The sequence below is a fragment of the Sinohyriopsis cumingii genome, chromosome 1 (genome assembly GCF_028554795.1).
Source record: "Sinohyriopsis cumingii isolate HCF-2022 chromosome 1, ASM2855479v2, whole genome shotgun sequence".
In the NCBI taxonomy this organism is placed as follows: domain Eukaryota; kingdom Metazoa; phylum Mollusca; class Bivalvia; order Unionida; family Unionidae; genus Sinohyriopsis; species Sinohyriopsis cumingii.
In genome coordinates, this window is record NC_142961.1 from 68,209,003 (window position 1) to 68,236,280 (window position 27,278).

Here is a 27,278-nt window from a genome sequence, read left to right on the forward strand (position 1 = left end):
TGATTTTTTATAATTATGTTTCAGAGCAAACTTTGCTTTAACATAGCTCATTTATCTGACTGACTACATCACACAGGTCAAACATGCACATCTAAAAGTGAGTTGTCTCCCTTGCACTATTATTCCAACCAATTTGTTCAAATTCTTGTTTTCTGTACAGCTAAAATTTTAAGTCAAGACAGATGACCTAGAACAATTTAAAACAAGTCAGTGCTGACTATCAACTAGTTCCCTGGAATAAAACTAAATAACAAGTCTGGTCAAACATCATAAGTATATGTACAAGTTATTGTTCATAAGCTGAGTGCTGGGAGAGCAGGTGTTTCCTCTGAGGTAATCTTCTGGACTCATGTGCCAACAGGATGTGTAGATCATTGAACACGGCAGCTGTGACAATAGCGCGGCTAACAGGTTAATCCATCCATGAAATTCTGACTTAGTGTAGAGCTTTGAAATTATTTTAAAGTTGGAAGGAGTAAGCGTACCAAAGATCCCACTTCAGACACAAAGCATCCGACATCCAGGCTCCCTGATCTGGCAAAGGAGAGACACAAAGACGGAGCTTGCTGTTCAGTCTTGTAGCAATCAAGTCACTATTGGCCTCCTCCATGGTTAAAAAAAAGTGCCTCTGTGAACAAGAGGTGCAGGAATCATTCTGTGAGGACCAGAAGGCCCCATCTGGACAGGGTGCCCACCAGTATATTTCTTTTGTCCAAAATATGGCAGTGATCTATTCTGACACTGCCCATCAATACTTGCCCTAACACTGGTGCTAAAAAGGTGAACAGCAGAAGCACCAATTCTTTGCATAAATCATTCAAAATTACAAGAAAAATGTAAGAAACCACTCAAATTTTTTACGCAAGAACTGGGGATTAAAAAAAGCTCAGTCAATACAAAAAGTGCAATGCCTAACCAAAAATGCAGTTAACAACAACAGCAGTGGTTACATTCATTGGAGCATCTTGACATGCAAAATTTGCAATGACTGCAAAACAACTGAAATACTCATTAAACTTTATTAAAATAGTAAACAGTTATTTATCTGATTCAGTAAATTTGTCATTTGTCCAACACATTAAAATTGTTATTTGTCTGATTCATTAAAATAGTTGTACAACTATGTTATTTTAAAAGATGATAACCTCAAAATTCAGTTACTGTTAGAATCAGGTGACACATATCGAGGTACAACTTCAACTTTGATAAACTGAAATACAAAATAAACTTATTTACTTCTGCACACAATCGGCCAATAAGTCTCCACAGAAGAGTATTTGCTCTTGATTGTTGAACTACAAATGTATAGAATTTCACTCACTTCAGCATGCTTCACTTGTAAATATTAAGTGGAATCTTGTGGATTAAAACATTAATGCATGTATAACTATTCATTGAAATAGAACAAAAGTTTTAAAAATGTGCAAAATATGATGTTTCAACTGTTTTGCATTGGTTATTAAACAGAAAAAAGACACAATAGAAGGTGATTTTGCACCTAGAAAACTTATGCACTCACTGGCATGAAAAAAAAATGTAGTGGGGACATCAACTTGAGAAAAGAAAAAGTCAACTTCTTTTCTACAGTATATCGGGGCAAAAACACTGGCTTCTTCCTAGCAATTCCACATTTTATGCAAAAATCATTCATCATTTAAGAAAAAATCTTACTAAACAGTGTTCTTAAGAAATGATTTAGAAATATATGATTTAAACTGAATGGGTAGTTCCTGCAACAGTGACAACCATGTGCATGTTCATTTACACAGTAACCAAATTTGAAGCATTTACTGGTAGCAAACTAAAATAAGCAATTTACAAGCATAAATCTTGCAGCCCTACTAATCAACCAACACAAGCCTCCTGCTCCCCTCCCGTACCAAACATAGTTTGCATGATTGGCTGATGCTGGTCAGAATTGTTGGTGCACATATTCATTACTATTCGGACCGTCTTTGCCACAGCCACACTTACAGGCTTGACCTCATGCTTGACTAAACTTAGTGCCATAGTGTAGTCTCCACAACTTCACTTATAGAGCTGAAGAGCTAAATAAATAAACAGAACTGTGTTAAGAAAAGACTTACCCTACAAAACAGATACCTTAAACTGATGCCAATATTTTGATGATATTTATCTTAAAAACTATTGTGAAATAAATGCAGTCCTTAGCTCTGATTAGAGGCATTTGAGTCCAAGTGGAAAACAAATGAAGAAGATTCTTTGATATGGGTTTCATATACTAATCATTATGAAATGGCATGTTTAAGGCCAATTATTCATTCAATTAGCAAAGCAACAGATTTAATTTACCATGCATGCATTCTCAAAAGGCACAAGGGATGACATGTAGAGAGTCCGCTCTGTGACAGTGTAGTGTGATGGTATTGAAGGCAAATCCAGTGATAGGATACGTCTTTTACACATCTCCAGGGCTGAAAATAGAATATAAATGGTTGGGTCTTTTTTTAACTTTAAAAAATACTTCCAGAAACATACCTGAAAATCACACAAAAGAAAATGAACAGTATTTCTTCAACAGCTTTGACCGAGCATACTGGCAGCATGGTTAAAAAATACACAAAAATCCACTTACCTAGTAGGAAAGTACCAAATTTTTTTCATTGCCCAGAAAATACCCTAACTTGATCAACTAGTAATTATTAAAAAATAAAACTTGACAAAATTGTTCTTCATAATACTAATACCCGGTGTAAGTACCATATATACTTGTGTTATGTATATGTAATTTAATTGTTGTTTGTTTTTTAATTTTTTTTATTCCATTATATGTTATTGTAATGTAGCACTTTTTGCTGGGACTGACCTTGTCCAAAATTTAGTTCATTTCTGCTTGACCTGACTGACATTTTTTTATTTTTTTTATTTAATTTATGGAAACAACTAATAGCTTCATTATTCTCTATGTGTATGAGCTTATTATCAGGATTATTATTCAGGTAAACAAGGAAAGAGTAAATATGTTGATCATGGTCAGGGTTTTGGAGATTCCTAAGTGAATTCTATAGGCTATTGTGTTGTAAATAAACAAGGTTCATTAGATCATTCTATAAGGTCATTTTCCATTAGGTAATGGTTGTTTTTAGAAAATGCTAATTGTGACCTGAGGTCAAGCAAAGACTATATTATCTCATAATTGTGAGGATTTACCAGTCGTGATTTAACATCTAGCTCTTTAAGTTGTATTATGTGGTGACCAATTTGGGCTGAATTTTATTTTATTCAAATTACTGAATTCAAGTGATTATTTTCTCTGGAAATATAGAAGTGCTCTGATAAAATTCTTGGATAAAGACATTCATTGGAATTTATACTGAATTCAAACCTGGTATAATATTTCTGTGATTCAACAAGAATCTGTTGACACATCAGTATTTTGCAAGCTATAAGAGACATATCATTGCCTTCAATTATGGAACTCTTTGGTACTTGAGCTGAGTTTTATTCAGGACTTTTTATTAATAGGATTTGTGTCTTTAATTATTGGATTATTTTTGGATTTAATTCGCAATACCTTATGTCCTTTTTTCTCATTTTTCACTTTGTATTTTAGGGAAATAAATTATTTTGTTAAATTTTACAAAGCTTGTTGTCTTCACTCTTTTCTGTTACTTATATTAAGAGCATAGACTCGAAACACTCACTTATAAGTTGAGTCCAACTGCACACTGCACTAACCTAGATCTGCCATCATATAATGTGCCAGCAGATCTGGGTCTCACTGCAGTTTATTACGAGTAATTACTAGAACAAAAAACATGTACCCTTGTCTGCAGGTGCATTATGCTATTGCAAATCAGGATCTTTGTTGTTTGCAATTTGACTCATCTTATATGCAAGTACATGTGGTAATTATAAATTTAGATCAGTCTTTTCTACCTCTGGTAAGTATGTTAGATTTGAAGAGTGAGAGTGAAGTTTTTGTATAAGCTTGACCAAAAACAAATGGAAAACAAACTTGAATCAACAATGAACCATTTTAAAAATTCATTTCACTTCAATTTTTATTTATCATTTCAAGCTGCATGAGTGAAGTTTCAACCTCTATGTCTACTTACAATTTTTGAACAGAAATAGCCATATGCAAGTATCAAGTTGACAGATAAAGTTTACTCTAAGTAAAATTTATAAGTTACCTAGTGTTTTTTTCTTTTTCAGATCATTTTTTAATTTTAAAAATTATTTTCATATTGTTTTGTTCCTTACACATGGAGCTTTTTATTCTAATATAACTATATAGGGTTTCCAAAGCAAGAAACTGAGTGCCTTAGCTTAACAGAGCATGCTGTTTATTTAAGAAAATGAAAAGGGCAGAAAACAGTGGAGTGGAACTTAATGGCTGGACAAATGCTATAAATGTGTAATTTCTGCAGAATAACACTTGTAAATCTGAAACCTATAGGCATTTTTCAGAATGATTATCATGTATTTTTCCACAGAAAAATATTCATAGAACCAAAGTCTCAAACAGTATATGTCTACAAGACCTCCACCAGTGTTATGCCAGAGTAAAAACGGGTCACTTCTCTGGATGTACACTTGATTTTCTCAACATATTAATTTATGTCATCATCAAAGGATTGGTTTCGATTTTTACAGTACATCAATACAAACTGGCCATTAACTGCTATGACAATAGGGGTAAAGTGGCTTGCCAATGGATACACCATGGTAGTCAACTGTAGCCAATTGATTGTATGATTCAATAAGTCCAGCACATTGACCACTGACTGCCATGGCTGGAACCTGACAGCTTTAACATTTAGTTTTGAGATGTGTAAATAAATTCCAGGCAGGGGCGTATTAACCATTAAGCAGACTAAGCACGTGCTTAGGGCACCAGGGCCAAAGGGGGCACACAAAGTTGAGAAAAGGATGAAAAGAAAAAAAACGAATGAAGATTTGTAAAAAAAACTGATAAAACTGTGCAAATTGATGATAATGTTCTGTTTCTTGATCATGGTGCACCCTAGGGTTATCTTCCCAGGTGTACCTGGAAAGGAGGGGGGCACCAAGATTTGTCAGTGCTTAGGGCACCAGTGAGCCTTAATCCGCCCCTGATTCCAGAATTTAATGACGGATGACTAAGGTCAATGTCAGTAGAGTCAGAGGTCACAAATGTTAGGATGCTACAAAACCTGCAAAAGATGATAAATTAACCTTGTTTATCATCAGGCTTATTTTAAATGCAAACTATCTATTTACATCTCCAGTGTGGATATCTACGTTCTTCACAGAATAAAGAAAAGTAACAATCATGCAGTACCTGGTAACTTGCACCAACTGGTGCAGACCCTCTTTTTTTGTTGAAATAACTGTTATTGACATAGATATAAATACTAAATGCATGAGGGGCCCCAAGTGGCTGAGTGGTCTAAAGTACTCACAGCTACAGATCACTGCTATCTCACCTCGTTCTGCGGGGGTTCAAGTCTCAGATTTGGCCAATGTGGGTATGTGAGAAAGCTTGCCAGTAGCTTCTTATGGGTCAGTGGTTCTTTCTGGGGTTTTCTCGGGTTCTTCCTCCACCATTTATACTGGCCACTATGTATAGCCTATCTTGTGCTGAAAAATGGCATTAAACCCTACAACAACAACAACAATATGGATTTTAAAGTTAAAAGACACCTCAGGAAATATTATTGCTCCTGACATAGAAGATAAGAATCACCTAATAACACTTATAAATATGTATTGCCCTAATGAATGTAACATAAACATGTATTGCCCTAATAAATGTAACATAAATATGTATTGCCCTAATGATCGTAATATAAATATGTATTGCCCTAATGAATGTAATATAAATATTACCCTAATGAATGTAATATAAATATGCATTGCCCTAATGAATGTAATATAAATATGTATTGCCCTAATGAATGTAATATAAATATGTATTGCCCAAATGAATGTAATATAAATATGTACTGTCGAAATGAATGTAATATAAATATGTATTGCCCTAATGAATGTAATATAAATATGTATTGTCCAAATGAATGTAATATAAATATGTATTGTCCAAATGAATGTAATATAAATATGTATTGCCCTAAAGAATGTAATATAAATATGTATTGCCCTAATGAATGTAATATAAATATGTTGCCCTAATAAAGTTTTTCCAGCTTATTTGTTGTAGTTGATTTAGTTATCAAGTACAAAAATCCCACCACCATCATCTGTGCAGACTGGAACTTATTTCAAAACTGTGATATAGATGTGTATAACTATAGAACATTAAATAATATAAAAGCAAGAAAGAGAGTTACTAGACCTGAAAAAAAAATTGCATCTTTGTGATCATGGAGACTTTATAACTCTGATATAATTCGATTCAAAAAAGCTATTAAAAATGGCATGTTTAGATGTTTTCATGATAAACAAAGAGAATTTAAGTTTTATTTATATCAAGAATATGCAAATATGTCCCAGTTATAGGTCTGACCATTTACTGATAGTGCTCACCTTTCAATGTACCAGTACCCAATTTAAAAAAGGGACCAAGCTTTTGGAAATTCAGGTGTTGCTAAAAGACAAAGTATACATAGAAAAGGTAAAAAAGAAATTAGAAGAAATACAGTTACTGTTTGCTACTATTACTACTATGACTCTGCCAATGTGGGTATGTGAGAAAGCTTGCCAGTCTCATGGGTCAGTGATTCTTTCTGGAGTTTTCCTGGATTCTTCCTCCATTATTTATACTGGCCACCATGTATAGCCTATCTTGTGCTGAATAATATCTTGGTACATTATTTAAACCATAAGACAAGCAAGCAGAAGATAAAAGGAAAGAGGGTAATAAAGATAATATATCAATATATATATATGAAAATATTAACATTTCTTCACAAAAAAAGGACAGCATGCATTAACAGTCATATTCATGAGCCAAAAACAGTAATACTGTATACGCATACATACACATTAAATTTTATAATACACACATGCATATGCAGATATGTGCCTACCTGCCCATATACATATGAGAAAGAGAGTGAAAGAAAAAGGTTATTTTCTCAGAGTCAACACTTCATTCAGTAATTATATTATTCAACTTTCACAGGCACTACTCTATTTCCCTATAAAATATGTTTTCACATGATTCCATTTGGTAAATAACTTTTGTACTTTTGGATCTCCCTGGTCAGACTTACTAGCTGTAAGTTTAAAATGAAATATCAATTCAAAGAAGAACTTTTGCAGGTTTGGTTTTTGTTTTGAAAGTTTCAACTACATATATTTTGCTAGTAGTAATACCAGATTTATAAACTTTGACTGGCAAGATTCATTTAAATCTCCAAATAAAATAAGATTTTCAAAACTATCAAAATTCACTCCAATCTCTCATTCTATCAAAATGTGAAACCCAACCCAAAAAATGTTTCACAATAACACAATTGAAAAATAAATGTTTCATCGTTTCTTCCTCACTATTACTGAAAAAACAACTTTTAACAGCTTTAAAAAAAATCAATTTTGAATAATAAAAACTATCAGTAGTCATTATGTTATGGTTAATTCTAAACTGGAGCCAACATAATTTTGTATCCAAAGTAATTTTACACAGAGACAAATTTACCCGTTTCCACCAATTCTTGTCTTTTGGAAAGCTGAATTTAATTTTTAAAAAAACATCCTTTTTAATTCCCCAGTTGAACTTCAATATTCTTCTGGAAAAAGGGTGCAATTTTTTTTTCTCATGCTGCAAATTTAATCTTTTTAAATATAGTCTGATTGCACTTATAATACCGTAATATTGTGCAATCTGGGGTGAAAAATCATATAGATCACAGAACCCTTCATATGATAAGTATAGACCTTGTTCATGCAATAAATGATAAATAAACTTCACCCTGTAGGATAGCCATAATCAGTACAAAACTGGTCTGTTGTAAATCAGTATATTGTTATTTTTCAAGACACCCTCCTGTGAAATTTCAAGGCTGTATCTATCTTTCTCTATTGTTATAAATTCTGCCCATGTTAAAAAACATCCTTCCAAACAAATTTTTTATATTTCTGGATAATCTCAATATTTGCAAAATCATTTAATTGAAAAAAGTTTAATGTGACAAATGATATTTGTTTAGAAAGTAGTCTATCATATTTTGCCATTCAGAATGATTAGTTAAGCAAACACTTTATCTAAGATATTTTTAAAGATTTGTTAAACAACGATAGTTGTTTCATCCACAATTCCCTTTCTTCTAGATTATTAATAAATGTTGTCCTACTTATTTTATCAGGACTGTTATTCACATAAATTCACATAAATCTATATATAAAAAAATCATTTCAGAGCACATGCTGTTGGATCTGGTAACATTAAGAATAAATGTGTCAGTTTAGATAAGGCTATTGATTTTAGAACAACAATTTTCCTATATATTGTTAATTTTCTTTGATTCCATTTCCCTAACAGTATTTGTACATCTTGAATTTTGTTTTCAAAATTCATTTCCACATTATCTTCTACATTCACAGATAACTCCTAATAGTGAGAAATTTGAAATCCAACAAGCAACAATACTATCTAAGTGATCTGTGAATGTGTTTTAGTTCTTATTTCAAATAAACATCGGGGTTAATCTTTGCTTTTTCCTACGAAATTACATCAAATTTTAAAGCTTTACTGCCTTTTTCTTTTTCAATCATCTGATTTTAACGATAATTTTCATACTGCTGTGTTCCTTGAACATGAATGTTTTTTATACGTACACACACAGGTGAGGTTGCTAGATAGAGAGTATCTGAGCTTAGAGGAACATGCTGTTTAAGACCATGGAAACTAAAATGAAGCCTCAAGTATTGCTATAAATAAGCAGAAAAACAAACTTTATATTACCATACTGCATTTCAACTTTGATGTATTATTTTCCTTTCAATGTAATTATTCATGGCTAATACTCTCCCCAAACCCTGATTAATACAGTTCCCAACCACAATTAATACACAATACATTTAAACATCGGACATATTCCCTCTGATACATGAAAGTGTTTCTAGGATGAATCTACTTCGAGTTGTATCTGCATGCAAATTGTTTCCTGTTTCCTACCCATCTCTAAACAATGTGTTTTTATGTTCAAAAATAAACAGAACAAATGTTCAACAAGTGACCAACGGGAACTTTGGCATTGTCAAGAATTTACTGATGAAAGATTACAATTTCTATGATCAAGACCTTTCAAAAGGGTGACAAGCAAAAATGTGTAAAAAGGCACATGTACCTAGATAAGACAATATAAATATTAACCTCATGACTTTATGCTGAATGACTGAACTGTGTTGATTTAAACAAACTGCAAATTAATGCTGAACACACCAACTCATTGCCAGACATGATAAAAACTGTAAAAATGAAAAAGACCTGGGAATATAAAACCGCTGAAACCCTAAAAAGGAAGATTATTAATGACTTGTGCCAAGTCTTATACTGTTATCCTGTTAAAAACATGAAATGCTCTCAAAATATCTTACACTATTACTTTTAGCAATGAAACTGATGTACCTCCCACCAGTCTAACATTTTTCACTAATTCAAAATGATATTTGTACAACCTGAGAACACATAAATATACATGCAGTGGTGCACCTAGGACCACAAGGGAAGAGGGGACACAGTGTCCTCATATCCTCCAAAATTGGTAACATAAAATTTCAAAGGGAAACAAAACTAGACTAGATCTATGTTTGTAAAACACGGATGCCCCATACTGCAGACATGCAGAATATAAAGTCAAAATCAAAACCATTCAAAAATTTACAAAATGTAAAATGATGCTGTGAATGAATGAATGAAAATTGTAATTAGGTTATCTACCCGTATGCATATCAAGGATTTGTCTAAGATTCTAAGTCTTTATAAAGGATTCAAAATTGTGTTTAAAAAATTTAAAAACTTCATGCAATGGCCTGAAAATGCAATCAGTAATCTGTTATAAAAACAACAATCCTAACAAATATCATATATGTACCTCAAGTGGTTTTCACTTAAATGTTCAAACAAAGATATTGTCAGAAAGGTATCATTTTTGCTCCCCAAAAAGTAACTTTTACAAGATTTGTGGCCATAACATGAAATTCAAAATTACATACTGTATGTCAGCTCAGCATCATTTCCTTTATTACCAAATGGACATAATAAGAGTTCTCTGGTGAAAACTACATGTAGCTATAGCCATGTAACAATAAAATGATTTGGGAGATCTAATGTCACCATTTTCATTTATAAGTTTGTTTGAATCATATGTATTTTACTGAAAACCATATATGATCAATATGATCATCCATTCTGGAAGAATGCTATGAACAAGATTTTTTATGACTGGATGTCTGAAGGCATGTTCAACAGGCACCATTTTCATCTTGGACCAACAGGACTTCATAAGAAGTTCTTTAGTGAAAACCCGATGTCAATAAGACCATCCATTCAGGATAAGAAGCGATAACAGAATTTTCAAGATGGATGACACGGTGACCATACTGGATATCAGATTAAAACTTGTATAAATAAAACCATCTGTTCAGGAGAAATCATGATAAAAAGATTTTCAAAATGGCCACCATGGCATCCATTTTGGATGTCAGAATGGCACAATTTTCATTTAGGACCTTCTGAACATCATAAGTCTTCAAGTGAAAATTTGATGCCAGATATATAGTTTAAGTAGTGAAAGGTGTACATATATCTAATGAACCTATATCACAGATCTGATATGCAAGCATCTATCAGACTGGAACAGATAAAGATAGATGACACAAATGGTGTGATTTAAATTTTGTGTTGGCCTTTGTTTCTAAAGAATGGAATATTTCAGCAAAAAAGTCTAGTAATTATTACAAACAAGTACTAAGACAAAATAGTGTGAAATTAAAATTAGTTTTGTGCATCTTTCACGATAATGCAACCAAATAATGTTGGCCCTGTTGAAAAATAATGCATAATGGTTCTCTGCAGAAAAACTGAGGACTATGAACCCAATAAGGGCATTACTGCAAACTTGCCAACCCTGACATATGCAAGATCTTGTCAAAAAGCAGGCAAAATGTTTCCATTAGACTTATTTTAAGTAAAATGCAATGAAATACCAAGTACTGCTATCAATGACATGAAAAACATGCATTTGAAATGATTAGAAGTGTGATCTTGTGCATCTGAAATGATTAGAAGTGTAATCTTGTCCATTTGAAATGATCAAAAGTGTGAGCTGATGCATATGAAATGATTAGAAGTGTGATCTTGTGCATTGGAAATGATCAGAAGTGTAGTCTGATATATCTAAACTAATGTTGCATCCCAATGTAATGGTAGTCAATCTTCTCCATTCAGCCATGAAAGACTGGAGTCAACTTCCTACCAAGATCTGAGATAAGGGTAGAATGTGGGGCCTGTATATAAGTAATCTACAAAAAGATGGTCTCGTGGAAACTCTGCTGGAAACGATGGACATCCCTCTGACGGGGCCCCGAGTGGCCGAGTGGTCTAAAGCGCTCTCCGTTACGGCTCACTGCCATCTCACCTCTGTCTGCGTAGGTTCGAGTCTAGGATTCCGCTAACGTGGGTATGTGAGAAAGCTTGCCAGTAGCTTCTCGTGGGTCGGTGGTTCTTCCCGGGGTTTTTCCTCCACCATTAATACTGGCCGCCATGCATAGCCTATCATGTGCTGAAATATGGTGTTAAACCCCACAACAACCAACCAACCAACATCCCTCTGACTCTTCAACTTAGTTTAGGACTAGTAGGACTGTTTCCCAGAGGTATGCACTCTAGGGGGGATGTCCCTGCAACCTTGTGGGTTGCTATGTAAATCCCTCTGCTATTACAATGATTGAGAGGTATTGTGGTTTGTCGCAAATTCTGTCAACCTGATCATTAAAAAGGAGATGTCTGGAGGATGTGAGCATTCCTTGGGTGAAGATTGGTCTGTAAGGTGGGGTTAGAGAGCTAAATCTCTTTCAGCTGTTTTAAGTTCACAATTGCTATTATGGCTTTAGTAAGGTATTATGAAGTGGACAATCCTGTGAATATACACCCACTTATTCCATTGAGATCTGTAGTAGAAGGACATAAGCTCAAGTCTGCATATCAAAGATCATCAAATTATTCAATACAAAGTTGATCCTATAGTCATGACATTGTGAATCAATTCATGAATATTCAAATGGAAAGCAGGAGGTATTTGGGATAAAATACATCCATAGATGTTTGGAACTCATAATTGATGATGTACTCAGTTTCAAAATGTCAATAACTGTTCAGATTGTGCAAGCACTTGAAAGCAGAGTCTTTATGTAAACCTGGCAGGTGATGTAGAAAAACAAGGACAAAACTAATGACCAGGGAACCTGAATGCCAATTTGTCATCTACTGATTGAGGAAGTGTAGTCGACATCTCCTGCACTACCTGTTAAGTACTTGAAGAATAATGTTGATGATGGTGGCCCACTATACTTACAGCATGTACAGTCAGATGATGTTACTTCTAATGTGTCACTAAGTAGAGTCTCTTTGGGTGGCAGGGGCTGGAGGGGAATGAAGAGACATCATTTGAAAATAGAGGCCCCGAGATGGAAATAGTATGCCAGAAGTATTCTGAGGTGCTATTGTATGTAAGATTGATCCATGAAGATGTCTATATAAACTGTACATCTTCCACAGGAAGTGCCTAGCAGCACTATGTGGTTAGTCTGATCCATCAGAGTGCCTGTATAGATTGGGCATCATCCGTAATAAGTGCCTAGCAGCACACTACAAGTTAGATTAATCTATGTATAACTGGTTTCATGAAGTGGGTTCATTGGTATAAATGGCACTAAATGGGGCATCATACCTGGTAAGAACTTGTCAGTACTATGCAAGCCATGGAAGTGGTTAATTTTGTTTTCTGGTGACTGATAATGTGTGACTGATTGTGGTCATGGCCCAATGTGGTCAATTATATGGCCAAGTCTGGACAATAATGAACATGACCATCTTGACTGGCATGATGTAGTCCAGTTCTTGAGGCTGTGACAGAGTACAAGACATTATTCCACATGTCCAGTTCATAATTCTGATGTGTGAGACTGTAAATGAAGCTTGTTCCAGCTCTCCATCTCACTGCCCAGGAATGATATGGTGCAAACCCTTGTGTGCAAGCAGTGTTTTTGTCCCTCAAGCCATGACTGACTTCTGTACATAATATGCAACTCTGACATATACTGCAGGAATGACAAACAGAGAAAATTACACATGATAAATGGTTGTCAGACAGATCTCACCCATGGTCTAAATCTGCAAGACAAAACTGAGCAGACCCTATATACTTTTAGTGTACTGAGTGTCCTGCTTTGAACTTGTAAGAAACTATGCAGGGTTACTCACTTTGACAAACATCTGTAAAGGGGTGCATGTGACCTATACAGGTAAAATAATATCCTCAGTATTAATAATTAAAAGTGGATGCTAAATAAACAATCTGATTCACAAATGACCTGTAGGCAAGTGAATTTGACACCCTGTGCAGGTAGAATCACTGGAGCATTGCTTATAGTACAGTACTTACATGTACCAATTTGAAAGCAAGCAATCAATTCTAGTAACAGCTTACCCATGAGAAGGCCAATTACTGAGATGCCTATACAGATAAAAATAAATCAAGCATCACTTATAGTAATACTGCATGAGCTGGACACTACTGGGTAAACCATGTATAGAAAACTGACCTGTACTTATCTGACCAAAGATGGAAGCTATATAGTAATATAAGCAAGTTTTCTATATCACACACAAAAGCCTGCACATAAAAAAAGGAACTGAAGCAACAGCAGGGAGGTTGAACAGACCATTTTTGGAGCAAGTCTTCTTTGAAAATAAAGCTTCATACTAAAAACATGAAAATACAAGTTCAATAACATCAAAATGAAGCCTATAACGGACTGAGATTTTCTCTTAACTGGGTTAGCTCATTTTGTTACACTATCTTTGTTGCTCGTGTTTTCAAATTTTTATGTGTGTTTGTTTACCCACCCGCCCACTCACTGTTGGTTGTCACCCTTCCTGCTGCTGTTTCTTAACCAAAATTTTTATCAAGACCTAGACGATCATGACTGAGGATCATGTAAATTTATCATGATAAATCTATGAGGGATAGCTTGCACACATGAAAAGAAGTTTTTGAACTTAATCATATCCATATCCCCATAACACCAAATCTGATGAATATTTTGCAGAGTATGTGTATCAAGTTCATTAAACACAACTAAAATATTGCAGTTATCTCTGATCACTTTAGGTATTTGTGTATATCCCTGAGTAACATAAATCACATCCGTGTTTTTGTGTCTGCCTCAAGAAAATATCCGAGCTGGATTTGATTGTTTGTTCAGCATCACATCATCATATACTACTAGATTGTTAATAAATCCATTGAGGTCATCTACAGATGGGGCTTCATCAATATCGGTGATAAAATCAATAATATCATTACCATCCTCATCCAACAATTTTGCATTTTTATTAAAATCTTTAAACACATTGTAGCATCATTCATCATCTACGGATGGTGCTACTAAATATAATTTATCCCACTTGAGCCATCTCATTATCAGATCAAGCAGCAACTGTGTCTTACCAGACCCTGATGGACCTATGATAATTGCTCTGATAGAATTTGGTATCACTGAATGATGCTTTAGTGTCGCTGAGAAATAAATGATATCCATGTTGTACAAATGTAATAAATAATATGAATTTATATTGTGTTGAATGCAGCCCATAAACCCCTACAAGTGGATTAACAACAGTAGTAACAAAAAATAAAAAGCATGCGCTTACGGGCAAGTGTGTGAAATGTGGTACAAAAAAATACAAATTTATCTCCCTTGATAATTCAAGGAAAACAGGTGGTGATATTGCTGCTTCATTAGGAAAATTACCAGAAGCTCCATGAGCTAAGCATCCAGGAGAAAAATATCTTCCTGTATATAATTATTGTGGTCCTGGAACCTGACTTGATATCCGATTTGATGAGAAAGATCAACCAAGACCTGGAGAGTGTCCAATAAATGTGATTGATCAAGCATGTCACATTCATGATGTAGCATATAAAAATAAGGATTTTACAACAAAAACATATTGCAGATGTGAAGTTGATTCACTGATTAAATTCAAAAAAAATAAATCTCTCAGAGAAAAACTTGCTAGCTTCCTAGTAAACTCTGCGATGAAAGTTAACTAGTATTAGGGGCTGGTAATTAATCAACTGATTATTATTATAATGGAATCAATTTATTATAGCCCAACTATACAACAGAGGTGCTACAATATCCATTGTGAGACAGCTTACCTTTAGGAATATGCCCAATAGGTTCTATACAGGTAAAGTTAATAAAGTGCTAGCAGACAGCCTAATGAGGGCAGTGTAGATAAACATTCAATGCACTGCACTAATTATAATTGGAAAGATGTGGAAGATTCTGCAAGGTGTGAAGGACTCACAGTAATGATTCAGTTCCCATAATAAATCTACGCAAACACCATGATATTAAAAATTCAATAACTTTAACTTTCTAAGTGCTCATGATCGATCCTATATTTATCAGACTGAGTATAGATGAAACCTGGATGTCAGCTTCTGTTTAGAGGAAAGGATATGAGCCGTTGCATTTTCTGGACCTGCATGTGTTAGAGTCAGTGCAAATTTTAGTAAGAAGTGTTCCAAATTCAAGACTGTTAAAGGACTGAAATTCCATCAATAAAACAATGTCTCTACTTTTTTCAATTACAACTAGGATAAGCTCTAAAAAGATTCTTTTTTCTAAAATATAACTTAAATTATTAAGCAATCTTGGACAGCCAAACCCATATAAATACTCTATTTTATGTGCACCCATTTCCAGGCTGGTTCCCATTTTTCCATCAATTAGTACTGTGTGTCCTGAAGCTGCCACCAAAACATCATGCACAAATCAGATGATGACAAGACAAAGAGTTATCATAATATGATCAAAAGAGAGAAAGAAAGTACCAGAAAATGCTGGGAAAATGCATCTGATGGCTTATGTATGACCCAGGAAAAGCCGTGGTGTTGTGCTCTTTCTGCACTGAGTATTCACAGAGATATGAAAGTCTGTCATGTACTCAATCCAATCATGGGTGTAAAAATTTCATAAATTATCCCTGGAAACACACAAATGATGGCATTTCTCAATATAAAAACAAAGGACATGACAGACAATAAGACCTCTGACCATGGCATATTTGGCCTCCTGTGTGGGTTTAAATAAAAGTAACATTAATAAGCAAACAAGAATAGAGACTTTACAATAACTACAGCATTACCTCATCTGGTAAAAGCAAATAACTTACTGAGAGAAAGAAACAAAAGACCTCATTCAGTCTGATCAATGCATACTATAACTCCACAGACAATTGATTTAAGGCAGTACCCATCAGACTACAATGTACCACATTTCATACAGGGTAATAAATAACTCATGATATTATCTGCGTTGCATGGGTTTTACAAACAAACAAACAATGCAAGCTAATGAACTGTGTCCATCACTCCTAATCCCTTAAAAACAAAATGGTTAATTGTAATAGGAATCTTGATGACTATGATAAAAAAATGTGGTTTTTTTTGTGACCCATATCTAAGTCTGGTTTATGGTCTTTTTTGACATTCAAATTTATCTTATAAATCCAATGAAACTGATAATCACACTCAACTTCTTGCCTCATTCTTTGTGCATCATGGTTCAGAAAATCAACATTCCCCCATAAAACTCTACTCAGCAATTTTGGTTACAAAGGATTAAAAAAAGGTCTTTAGAGTTAGTTGTTCATGGCAAACTTGAAATATATATTTTGCCGCAATATCATCACTAATGTAACATTTAGCATTTAGTTGCTCCAACCAGTGCATTATACAGTAAAATCAATCCATACATGACAGCTGAGATTGTAAATGACAGGTATTCACTCATAATAGAATTCACTCAGATCAGGTTTCACTATTCAGTAATGACATATCATATACCAGCTATATTTGGTTAAATCCATAATTAACATATATAAAAAATTTAAGGACTTACTGAACTGGCATCATTCAAGGTATTCTTCAGATATATCCACAAACTGGGTTGGACAACATCTATTTTTTTTAATCATGCATACAATGCATTACAGAAAAACTCAAGACCTTAAACTTTGAAATTTAGGGAGTGATTACAGAGCAGCTTTGGCTGATTTATCTGCCTCTTTATTAACCTTAATAACAAAGTGATTAAAGCACAAAACTGTACAAAATACGTTTCAGATTTTATGAGCAAATCATGTTTCTGAAAGATATGGGATATAAACAGATTGTCAAATATTATGTTTTGTAAATTTTTCTTTGTAAAAAGGGACTCTCAGATGATGAAATGTACTATCTGAAAGGTTTCATTGCAGTTCAAAAGATTTTAATGTGGATGTAATTTCTGCAGTAAAAAAGAAAGTTTTATCTGGTAACTGCCTCAAGGTCATGCCTTGGGTGTTTTTTGAATGACATTTGCAAACCATCTGTATACAGGGAATTATAGCTAAAGCAGGAGTCCCAGATTCCATTGACAGTACTCTGAAAAACAGGATGATTGGTTGAATACTTTTGAAAAGGAAGAAGAAAAAAATCAAATTTGGGGGTGGGGGGTGGAGTGGCAACAACTAAAATAGTGTTTTGGGAACAAAGAATTTTGAAGTGCTGGCAAGATTGATTTTTGTTGTTTCTAGAGGTTGAATTCATGCATAACTTTACACTTACAACAACTAATTATTGCATCAAGTGTTTTAGTGGGGGAAAAAACATTGACAATATTACCATCTGTTCTTCAAATTTTTTTTACAATGGCCTCCATGGCAGTCATCTCATTAGGTCAGATCAACACCATTTTGGGCAAAGTACATACTGTAAGAAATGTACCTACAGGAAGTAACACTGTTGCCATTTTTATTTTGGGCAAACTACATATTACATGTACAAGTGTTTTTGTGAAAATCCCATGTCATTAAGACCATACATTCAATAATAATTTCAACATGGTTTCTGTCTTGTGAGGTCAGATTGTCTTCATTTTCAAACTGGGTCAACTAAACAACAGAAGTGATTTAGTGATAAACTCCATTTTAAAAATGACTATCCATTCAACAAGAGAAGCATTAAAATTCGAAAATGGCTGTCATGCCATGTGGACATTAGTACAGTACCTTTTTGTTTAGAACAAATTAAATATCATAAGATCTGAAATAGTTTGTTGAAAATTACATGCTGATGTGACAATCTGTTCAAACACAGCAGCAATATCAGAATTTTCAAACCAGCCACCATGGTGACCATGTGGGACATCTGAATATCAAAAGAGGTTTTTTAATGCAAACTTCATACTGATATGGCCATCTGTTCAGGGGGAGTAGCAATAATATTTTTCAGGATGCCATCATGGTGGCCATAAAAGATGTCAGAGGGACACCATTTTAATTTAGCACCAATTAGACCTCAGGATGAAAATGTCTATGAAGTATCATGACTTCCTTCAAGCAGTTTTGGACAAGTAGTGACAGACAGATATCAGACCATCACATAAACTGTTCTGGTCTTCAACCACTTCAACCACTAGAATTAAAACCCAACATGGTCTTACATAAGTCTATACTGGGCAGGAATTGAAGTCTTCCATTCCCTGCATTATCTTCACTAAAACCATCTGAAAAAAACCAAAGAACTGCAGTTTTATTATTTAATACTATTATGTTCCAATATAATCATAGAATACCAAAAACACAGATATTGTTTTCTGTCCAAATACATTGGAACCAATTCAGTTTATTTTCCAATGATCTAATATGTGCTGATCTTCACAATTTCATTTCATGTTGTCTCACCATGATGTTTCATTATTTGAGGCATTGTTATTTTTCAAGAAAAATAAACTTTCAATGCAAAAATTAATATAGATGTGTTCACTGAAAGCACACACAAAGCAAATTTTTTAAGTAAATTATGTTTCTCTAAGAATACTTACCCAATCACATTACGTTACGAATATTAGCCTGCTACTTCATGAATCCAGCCCTAATAAAAGACGAAAATCGTTTTATTGTCATTTTTCAGATAGACAAAGGGCAGTAACTCTTTAATTGAGAGGGATTTTAAGTAATGTGGTTGGGTACATATTCTCAGAGAAACGTAATTTAATTTAAAAATTTGCTTTCTCCTTCTAATACATTCCCCAATCACATTACATTAGGACAATAAGTAATAGGAGGAGGGGATGCTAAGCATGCAGCCTCTACCTTGGGTATCCTTCTGGAGATGAAAGGCTGGATTCCCCATATGAAAGATACCCCGTACCAAAATATTCACTGGCAAATCCAGTGAAGCTAATGGGCTGTGTTGATTGGTCTTGTTGGGTCTGGTGACTGTCTGTGCTGCTGCCACCGGCCCGACCAGATCCATTGTTTGTCTCTGCAATGATAAATTTCTGAGGTAAAAACTCGAGAAGGTTGACTCTCCATGCCAGCCAACAGATTCTATAATATCTCGGACCTAAACACTGCAATCGAAAGCAAGGCTCGCAAAAATGGCTCTAATCTCTTGATTTTTAATCCTCATAAGGTGACTCTGATCTTGAGATATCTCAGAGTATGCCGAGCATTTAACCCACTTCAACCACGAAGCAAGGGCTTGAGGGGTGATGCTTTGTTTTCTGACCTTGACCGGGAGGAAGTGATATCTGTGCAGTTCACGACTTGTCCCTGTGTCTCAAGTAGTGTTTGAGGATGCAGACATAAGTCTACTCTGATCAGGTGAGATGTCAAGGTACACCAAGCATATGACCCTCTTCAGCCATGAATAAAGGGTTTGAAGCAAGATATCCTGTGTTCTGTATCACATAGATTGCTTGAAACTTCAGAGCAATAAGCCAAATGAGAAGAGACATTGCTCGTGTCACGACTTGTCTCTGCAACTCCTATAGCACTTGAAGGTGCAGACAGGATCATGCATGGCTGCCTCTTTAGACTTGTCTATGGAAAAGGGAGGATGAATGATGATTTGTTAGTTACCTACGGACTGCAACTGATTCTTGGCAACTAAACCTGGTTGTGTAAGGAGGACTACAGAACAATCCAAACTGAAAAGAAGATAGTTCCGGTCGACTGAAAGGGCATGTAGCTCACTGATCCTGCATGTGAAAGCTAAAGCTATCAGGAAGCTTGTCTTGTATGACTGGAAACTTTAGCGAAGCATGAGCAAGAGGTTCAAACTTGCTCGAGTTAAGCCAAGTTAGAACCAAAGACATTTAATTCCACTTTGGAAACAAAGTTATGGATTTTGGTTGCTGGATATTACATTGACAAACAGAGAGATCTTTACCATCCCCAATGTCACATCTGCCATGATGTTGGAATGTATCCAAGATCATTGATCCCTGAAGGCATGAACAGAATCTTGCATGGCTGCTGTTCTTGACCTGGCTATGGAAGAAAGCGAGCAGGGACAATGGATGACTACCAACAGATGGTAATCTGTCCTGGGCTATGAATCCTGATGGTATCTTGTGAACCACCGAACCCTCCAATCTGAACTGAAGAGAATTTCAGTGAACATAAAGGGGGATGCAGATCTCTTACCCTGCATGCTGAAGCTAAAGCTATCTGTAAACATAGTCTGTATGTTAGTGTGTATAGGCTAAAAGTTTGAAGGGGTTCAAATCTAGCCATGTTAAAAAAGACCTGATAGGATCCCTTTGGAGACAAATAAGGGATTTTGTTCAAGGAGACCAATATTGTTGAAAAGATCCAATAGGTCTCTATGTCACACAAACATGTTGCCATGATCCCAGAATTTGTCCAATATCATAGGACAGTAGCCTTTGGTAATGATTGGGGTCCAACTGTTTCTCCTCCAAGAACAGAGCCAGAGAAAGTCTGCCATTTGAGGGATAGAGACAAGCAGATGGGTGATATAAATGGTCACTCTCGAGATTCTCTCCACAAAAGAATGTATGAATTGCCTGACTCACAAGGCTGTATTGGTAAAAACTGAGCATTTAGAAGAAGAGGGCAGTTGATTCAGGTTGGCCAGAATCTTCCTGGCTGTATTATCATTGGGAAAAATAGATCAGTGTTACAGGGCTTGTGCCCTCAAAGAAAGGCTATCAGAGTCATCTTGCCATTCTGACCCCATAACTGTAGCAACATAGGAGGGGTGGCACAGGCACACAACCCCTCCCAGATGGCTGAAACTGCATCTCACGGCCCAAGCTGCTGGTCTGGAACTGGGGGGACGAAGGTGGGTAGCTGTTGATTCTACCTTGTTGCCAAGCGATTGATCATCGGATGCCCTTGAAGTGTGAATCAGAATGACGACCAACTGATACAGGGGACATTCCATGTTAAGGACATGACCCCTTCTGTACTGATTCTCAGCAAAGCCACTGTTGCAACCAGAAGGTGTCTGAATTGTAGGCTGATGTGGAGATTTTTGCACCCATGTAGAAAAATGTCATCAGAACACAGGACAAGTGGTCTGGTACCTCTCTGTTTGAGGATATAGATCACCACCACAATAATGTCAAATCAAAAGAGGACCGTTTCATCCCCAGGATGGATCTTTACAGAAATGAAAGGTATTGATGACAGTTTTCCTTTCTAGGATACTAATGCATACAGGCCATTCCCCAGGTACCAGTAACGGTAGTGAAGGACAGCAACAGGTGGGTACTCCCACCATGTGTGCTGGCAGCAATACTTTGTTATTTCTGCCCAAGGTTCTTCAGCAGGATTCCAATAGTTAGCAAGCCTGGATTGCTCCACTGACATGGGAATTATTAAATTTCGGGTGTGCTCATGACTGCTTGATTAAGACGACATACAAGTCCACTGCCATATAATAGCCAAGGAGTTGCAAGAACTCTCCTGATGAAATTCAAGTCTTGATGGAAACAGACTCGATGAGTTCAATGATTCTGAACACAAGGGGACCTGCGAGATTTCAGCTGATTAAGAAGTCCATGCCAAAATGGATGAAATTCTGAGATGTATGGAGGTCTGAAATTCTCCAGTTCATGAAAAGGCCTCAATGATCCAGCAGAGACGGGAGATCGTTCTGCCTTGGAGCAGGATAGAACTTACCATGTGTTTCTTTAAGATGCTACCCAGGTACAGTGCTGTCTATGTAGATGACGATGCCCGGAACAGGGAGATGGCAGATTCCCTCGTGTGAGTGAAAGCCCAGGGGTTGATGATGGCTGAAGAGAAGAATGGTGAGTTGATAATGGTGTGGTAGTAAATGTGGAAACTAGCAGAAGACAGGGTGGATAGGGACATGGAAGTATACATCTGTCAGATCAAGACTAACAGCATACTCACCATGTCTGATGGGGAGGATGAATGACATTGCCTTCCCTGTCTTGAACATGATGAGGAGACTCCAGTCGATGATGAGCCTCCACCTGCTGTTTGCATGCCAAATGCATGTCTTGTGTAACTCATTGTGGAATATGTTCTTAGCACAAGCTCCAATGCCTTTTATGTGTGAACATATCCTCTGTTATCGAAAGGCACCCATCTCCCCCTCTGACATTGAATCGTATGGAGGGGCAAGGGGATTATTGATGAACAAAACCTGAAGCCCATCTGATTGACCTGGATCAGCCCCCCCTCCCCCTTCTTAGGGAACAGGGAGGTCAAGTAAGCTCAAATTGGTTTCATACAGCCACAGTACTATTGCATGATAGAGGTCAATGTGGTTGCACATGTGAGTATCCATAACTTGTCACCCTTACTGTGCACCAGGTTTTCATCTGGCTCAGCTTCAAGCTCAGCATAAGACATGCTGAGTGACCCTGACAACTCCGCTCAGTCGTATCTTTGCAAGGCATGAGATCTCCTTTGAGTATAAGCAACAGTAACATGCACCCCGACTTACCGGCCTGAAAGCCATGCTCTAACATATGTGGATGCTTACCCCATCTGTGTTGCCTAAAAATGTGGAATATTCTCCATATGTTTTGCTCAGATTGAAGATAGTGCAGCTTTGACTGCTGTACCGCCTGACGCATCTTATCCAGTGATGGATGGTCCCCTCTTTTATCCCCTCCATCCCCTGATGTCATGGAGTTTGCTGGTTCCATGTGCCAAACATTAGCCTGGGAGTGGGGTGGATTACAGCGACCGCCACATGGCTTGCCACTGAGGCTGATTTAGGGTGGAGACTAAAGATGTCACAGGTATCCTGCTGTGACCGCGACTGTCCCTCTTTCTTCTTTGCCGCTTTCTGAAGTACAGTAGTGCACGTATTTTCCAACCAAACACTGCATATTTAGCTCCTTTCCCTCAATGCCGAAAAGGACGATCTTTGTATGTCATGCATGTAGTAAACATTCCTCCGGAAACAGCACAAGATGAGAGAAAATAAAGCATAGATCAGCAAATTAGTATGTGACTAACTAGCTAATAGTATAAATCATCTAACTTGGCAGCCCATACTACATATTAAAGATGCTGTATATCAGAAACAATATATACATAACACAGCAAAGCTGGAGTCACGGTGGACTTAAATGCTTTGAAATTTCATATAGATTGATTAAATAAATATTCTGTGGAAACAACACAAAAGACACAGACAAAAGCAGAATCTAGCAAAGGGTTGAAATTACTAGGTTGCTAAAACACTGCCATAACAAACCGACCCATAAGTGGGTTGTATCATAAATGTATGTCCTATATAATGCTTAAGCACAATGCATAGTAAATAGAGAAGGGACAATGTGTACATACTATAATTGAACCGGAGTCATGGTAGGCTTTCATGCTCTGAAAAAAGAAACACACCTAAGCAGAAACTAGTAATATGCTGAAATTACTAGGTTGCTGAAAGAAAACACTGTCATAACCACATGTTATGGATGCTGTGTAACAGAAACCATGTATACATAACATAAACAAAACAAGAGACATGGTAAACTTGTGTGCTCTGAAGTGGCCTGTAGAAAGTTTAATTTATATATGCAAAAATGACACAAGACACATAAACTAAAGCAGAAACTAGTAATGTGTGAAATTACTAGGTCGCTAAAAACTCGTAACTAACAGATTGGTGAAGTGTCATATCAGAAACATATGGCCCTGTTTAAAACTTATGCTGCACGCTTGGTTAATAATAATTCTATCAAAACAGCATGAAATACGAATAAATTAAGCTTCATTATTAAGCAGCACTTCAGAAGTCGCTATTAAGAGCTCCGTAGTGGATGGAGTAAGCGAATAAAATCAAATGTATGCTAACCCATAATGACCTTGTGTAAGGTCAACAATAGCATAGTGGGACAGTGGTCCTACAAAACAAAGTCCCAACAAGTGACAACTCTCTCAAAATATTGGCGGAAATTGTAAAATAAAGCATTCAACCTGCAGTAGATCGATAAATCCACATCATAAAAGCAAAATGAACGTTGGACACAAAAAAGGGCTGGATTGTCGAAGGCCATTGCACTGCATGTGTCTCAGGACACAGTGAAGCTAAATCCTGGTGACACCTGATGGTATCAATTGGAGTTAATGGATAAGAGTTACTGCCCTTTGTCTATCTAAAAATAGACAAATAGACGGTTTTCGTCTTTTAGTAAGGCTGGATTCGCAAGGTAGCAGGCTAATATTCCTAACGTAATGTGATTGGGGAACGTATTCAAAGAAGTAATGCATGGTGATGTGTTTTGTTAAAATGATGATAATGATTTATATCAATCACTTATAAAGCTACCTCAACTGTAAATGCTACACCAAGAAAACTGCAAATGAAATCTTGCTGGACTGCAGATTGCCTTTTTTACTACTCACAACACAAGTATGTATCAAAGTGTGCATTAATCTGTGAACATTAGTATCAGTGAAACCCTGTAAAAGCTAATAGACAAATTACTCTGCTTGATATATCAGACAAATATCCTAGGATATTCTGACAATCTGATTAAAATCAGATCTTCACTGTTATACATGAAGATCTGACAGCAACAGCTTAGGGGTCTTGTTCTGCTGTATTACCATAATCGCTAATTTTATCAATCAATCAGATGAAGTCTTATATCTTCACGTTTGGAAACTGAACAGTGTGGATAAACAGCATGAATGTGTACTGAATGATCTGATTCACTTTCAGACATTTCAAAGCTGCATTTCCATTGGCTATTTCAAAGGTCACCAGGCCATGACTGTTAAGCGGTCATTGTCAGATCTTCACGTAGGACAGCGGAGATCTGATTTTAATCAGCTTGGATATTATGAAGGTGTTAGTACTCTTACTAATGAGAAGCCTTAGTAATTCAGTGGTTAAGGCACTGGAACTGTGGCCAGAAGGGTGCAAGTTCAATTCCTACCACTGGATCATTCTGGATCTGCCACAACAAGATCTTAACTCTGCTTGCTCTCAACAACAGAACCTTCATGTGTTGCAGTACCATGAAACACCAATCAAAACCAAACTAAAGCAAATATTATTAATGCATCTACATTTTAAGTCAACATTGAAGAAACTGAGCTAAATGCAAGCTCTATCCAAAGCACTGATACCAGATGGACACATAGGGATAGACGAACAAACAAGCATTATCAATCCATTAGCAGGAGTTTTGAAACACAGATAAATATAAAAGTAGATGATGACTAGCTATAATGTCAGAATCTCTATCACTAACGAAAATTTTAAACAACATTCATGATGTGTATAAAACTTGTAAATTAACAAATTCTGTTATTTGTGACTGATTATGACAGGATATTTCAAGCATATAATACAAGAACAAGTTCTGGAATTTGTATAGTCATCCCATATTACCTTGTCCCCACATGCAACTCCCACTTCACTTCACCTTGGCTTTTATGCCCTGAATTACTTTTTTTTAAAAGTTCTCCATTGATGCTATATAGTGATTCACATATTAGCTATTACCATTTAAACACAATGAAAGCAGTGAAAAAAATCACAAACTAAAAAACTACAAGGAAATTTTGCAGCAAATTATGTTTCTCCAAAACTACTTATCCAATCACATAAACATTAGGAAATAAGCCCACCTACATCTCAATTCCAACCCTAACAAAAGGACTAAAATTTCTATCTTTCTAGTGTATATATCATACAATGAAATATAATTACCTCCCCTTGCCACTGTTAATTGACCACCCATAGTGAGATTTATTCAGTTTAAATTTGAGCAAAATATCAACAAGGATTCTTGGATTTATAGGTCAGTGGGAGAAGGCTTTCATAGTAATGTGACAGAGTAAGTATCCTCAGAGAAACAATCTTCTATAATGTTACATTTACATTAATACAGTGTATCAGGAGAATAATAGGAGCAGGAAATGCATGAGTAACCAACGTTCAAAGAACATATGACTAGGCTCCCTGTGTGAAGGAAAACACTGTTGCCACAACATAAAGACAATACATATGAAGGTCACATGACACGTAACATTGACACAACGGTAGTTGGAAATGAAATAATTTTCTTACGGAGGAAAAACTCGGGCCAAATTCAATGAAATCGATAAACCCATACATGTGCAGAGAATGTGCTGTCATATCTGCTTGATCACCTGGGCAGCAGCCACTGGACCCACTAGAATAGTGAATACAAGCCTACCTCTTCAATGCTATTGTGGATCAAAAAGGTATGCATTCAACTGCAAGGCTAAAGATACGACTCAAATCTCATGTGCTGAAATCTTTGTGAAGCATATATGGTTTCGTGAAATGTCAGAGTTTGCAGAGTGGATTTCTGACTTTAAACTAGATACCAAGCTTTGAGGGATCATGTCATGCTTCCAGACCTCTACCAGAAAGAAATGTTATAAGGCCACACAGATGTTTTCCATGCATTCCATGTAGTGCCTGACAACACAGGTCAAGTCTTGCAGACCTATATTACTGATCTAGGAGAAAGACCATCTCCTGATTACCTGCAGATGGCAACCTGTTCCTGGCTATAAAGCTATCATTGGAATAAATGAACCATCTGACTGGAACTGGAGATAGCAATTCACTTGCCCTGTTGACCAAAAACTAAGGCTATGCAAAAGCATTTTTTTTAAGACAGATGCTTAAGAGAGGTTCTAGTCAGAGACCCAAACTTGTCAGACTTGAGCATAAGAGAAATTGACCAGAAGTCCAACAGGTTTTTGTCATGGCCCATATTCCACCTCCCATGTCAGAGTGTATAAGAAA

At 36.1% G+C, this 27,278-nt stretch overlaps 1 protein-coding gene across 1 annotated transcript in view; it reads right to left on the reverse strand.

The window, feature by feature from the left end:
- Positions 1 to 27,278, reverse strand: part of LOC149807063 (mutS protein homolog 5-like) — a 163,226-nt gene that overhangs the window by 113,868 nt on the left and 22,080 nt on the right. Inside the window, exons 4-5 of the mRNA XM_089961387.1 lie at positions 18,691 to 18,753; positions 2,314 to 2,435 (exon numbers count right to left, since the gene is read on the reverse strand). Coding sequence (XP_089817513.1) covers positions 2,314 to 2,435; positions 18,691 to 18,753 — 185 coding nt within the window. The remainder of the gene's footprint in view (positions 1 to 2,313; positions 2,436 to 18,690; positions 18,754 to 27,278) is intronic.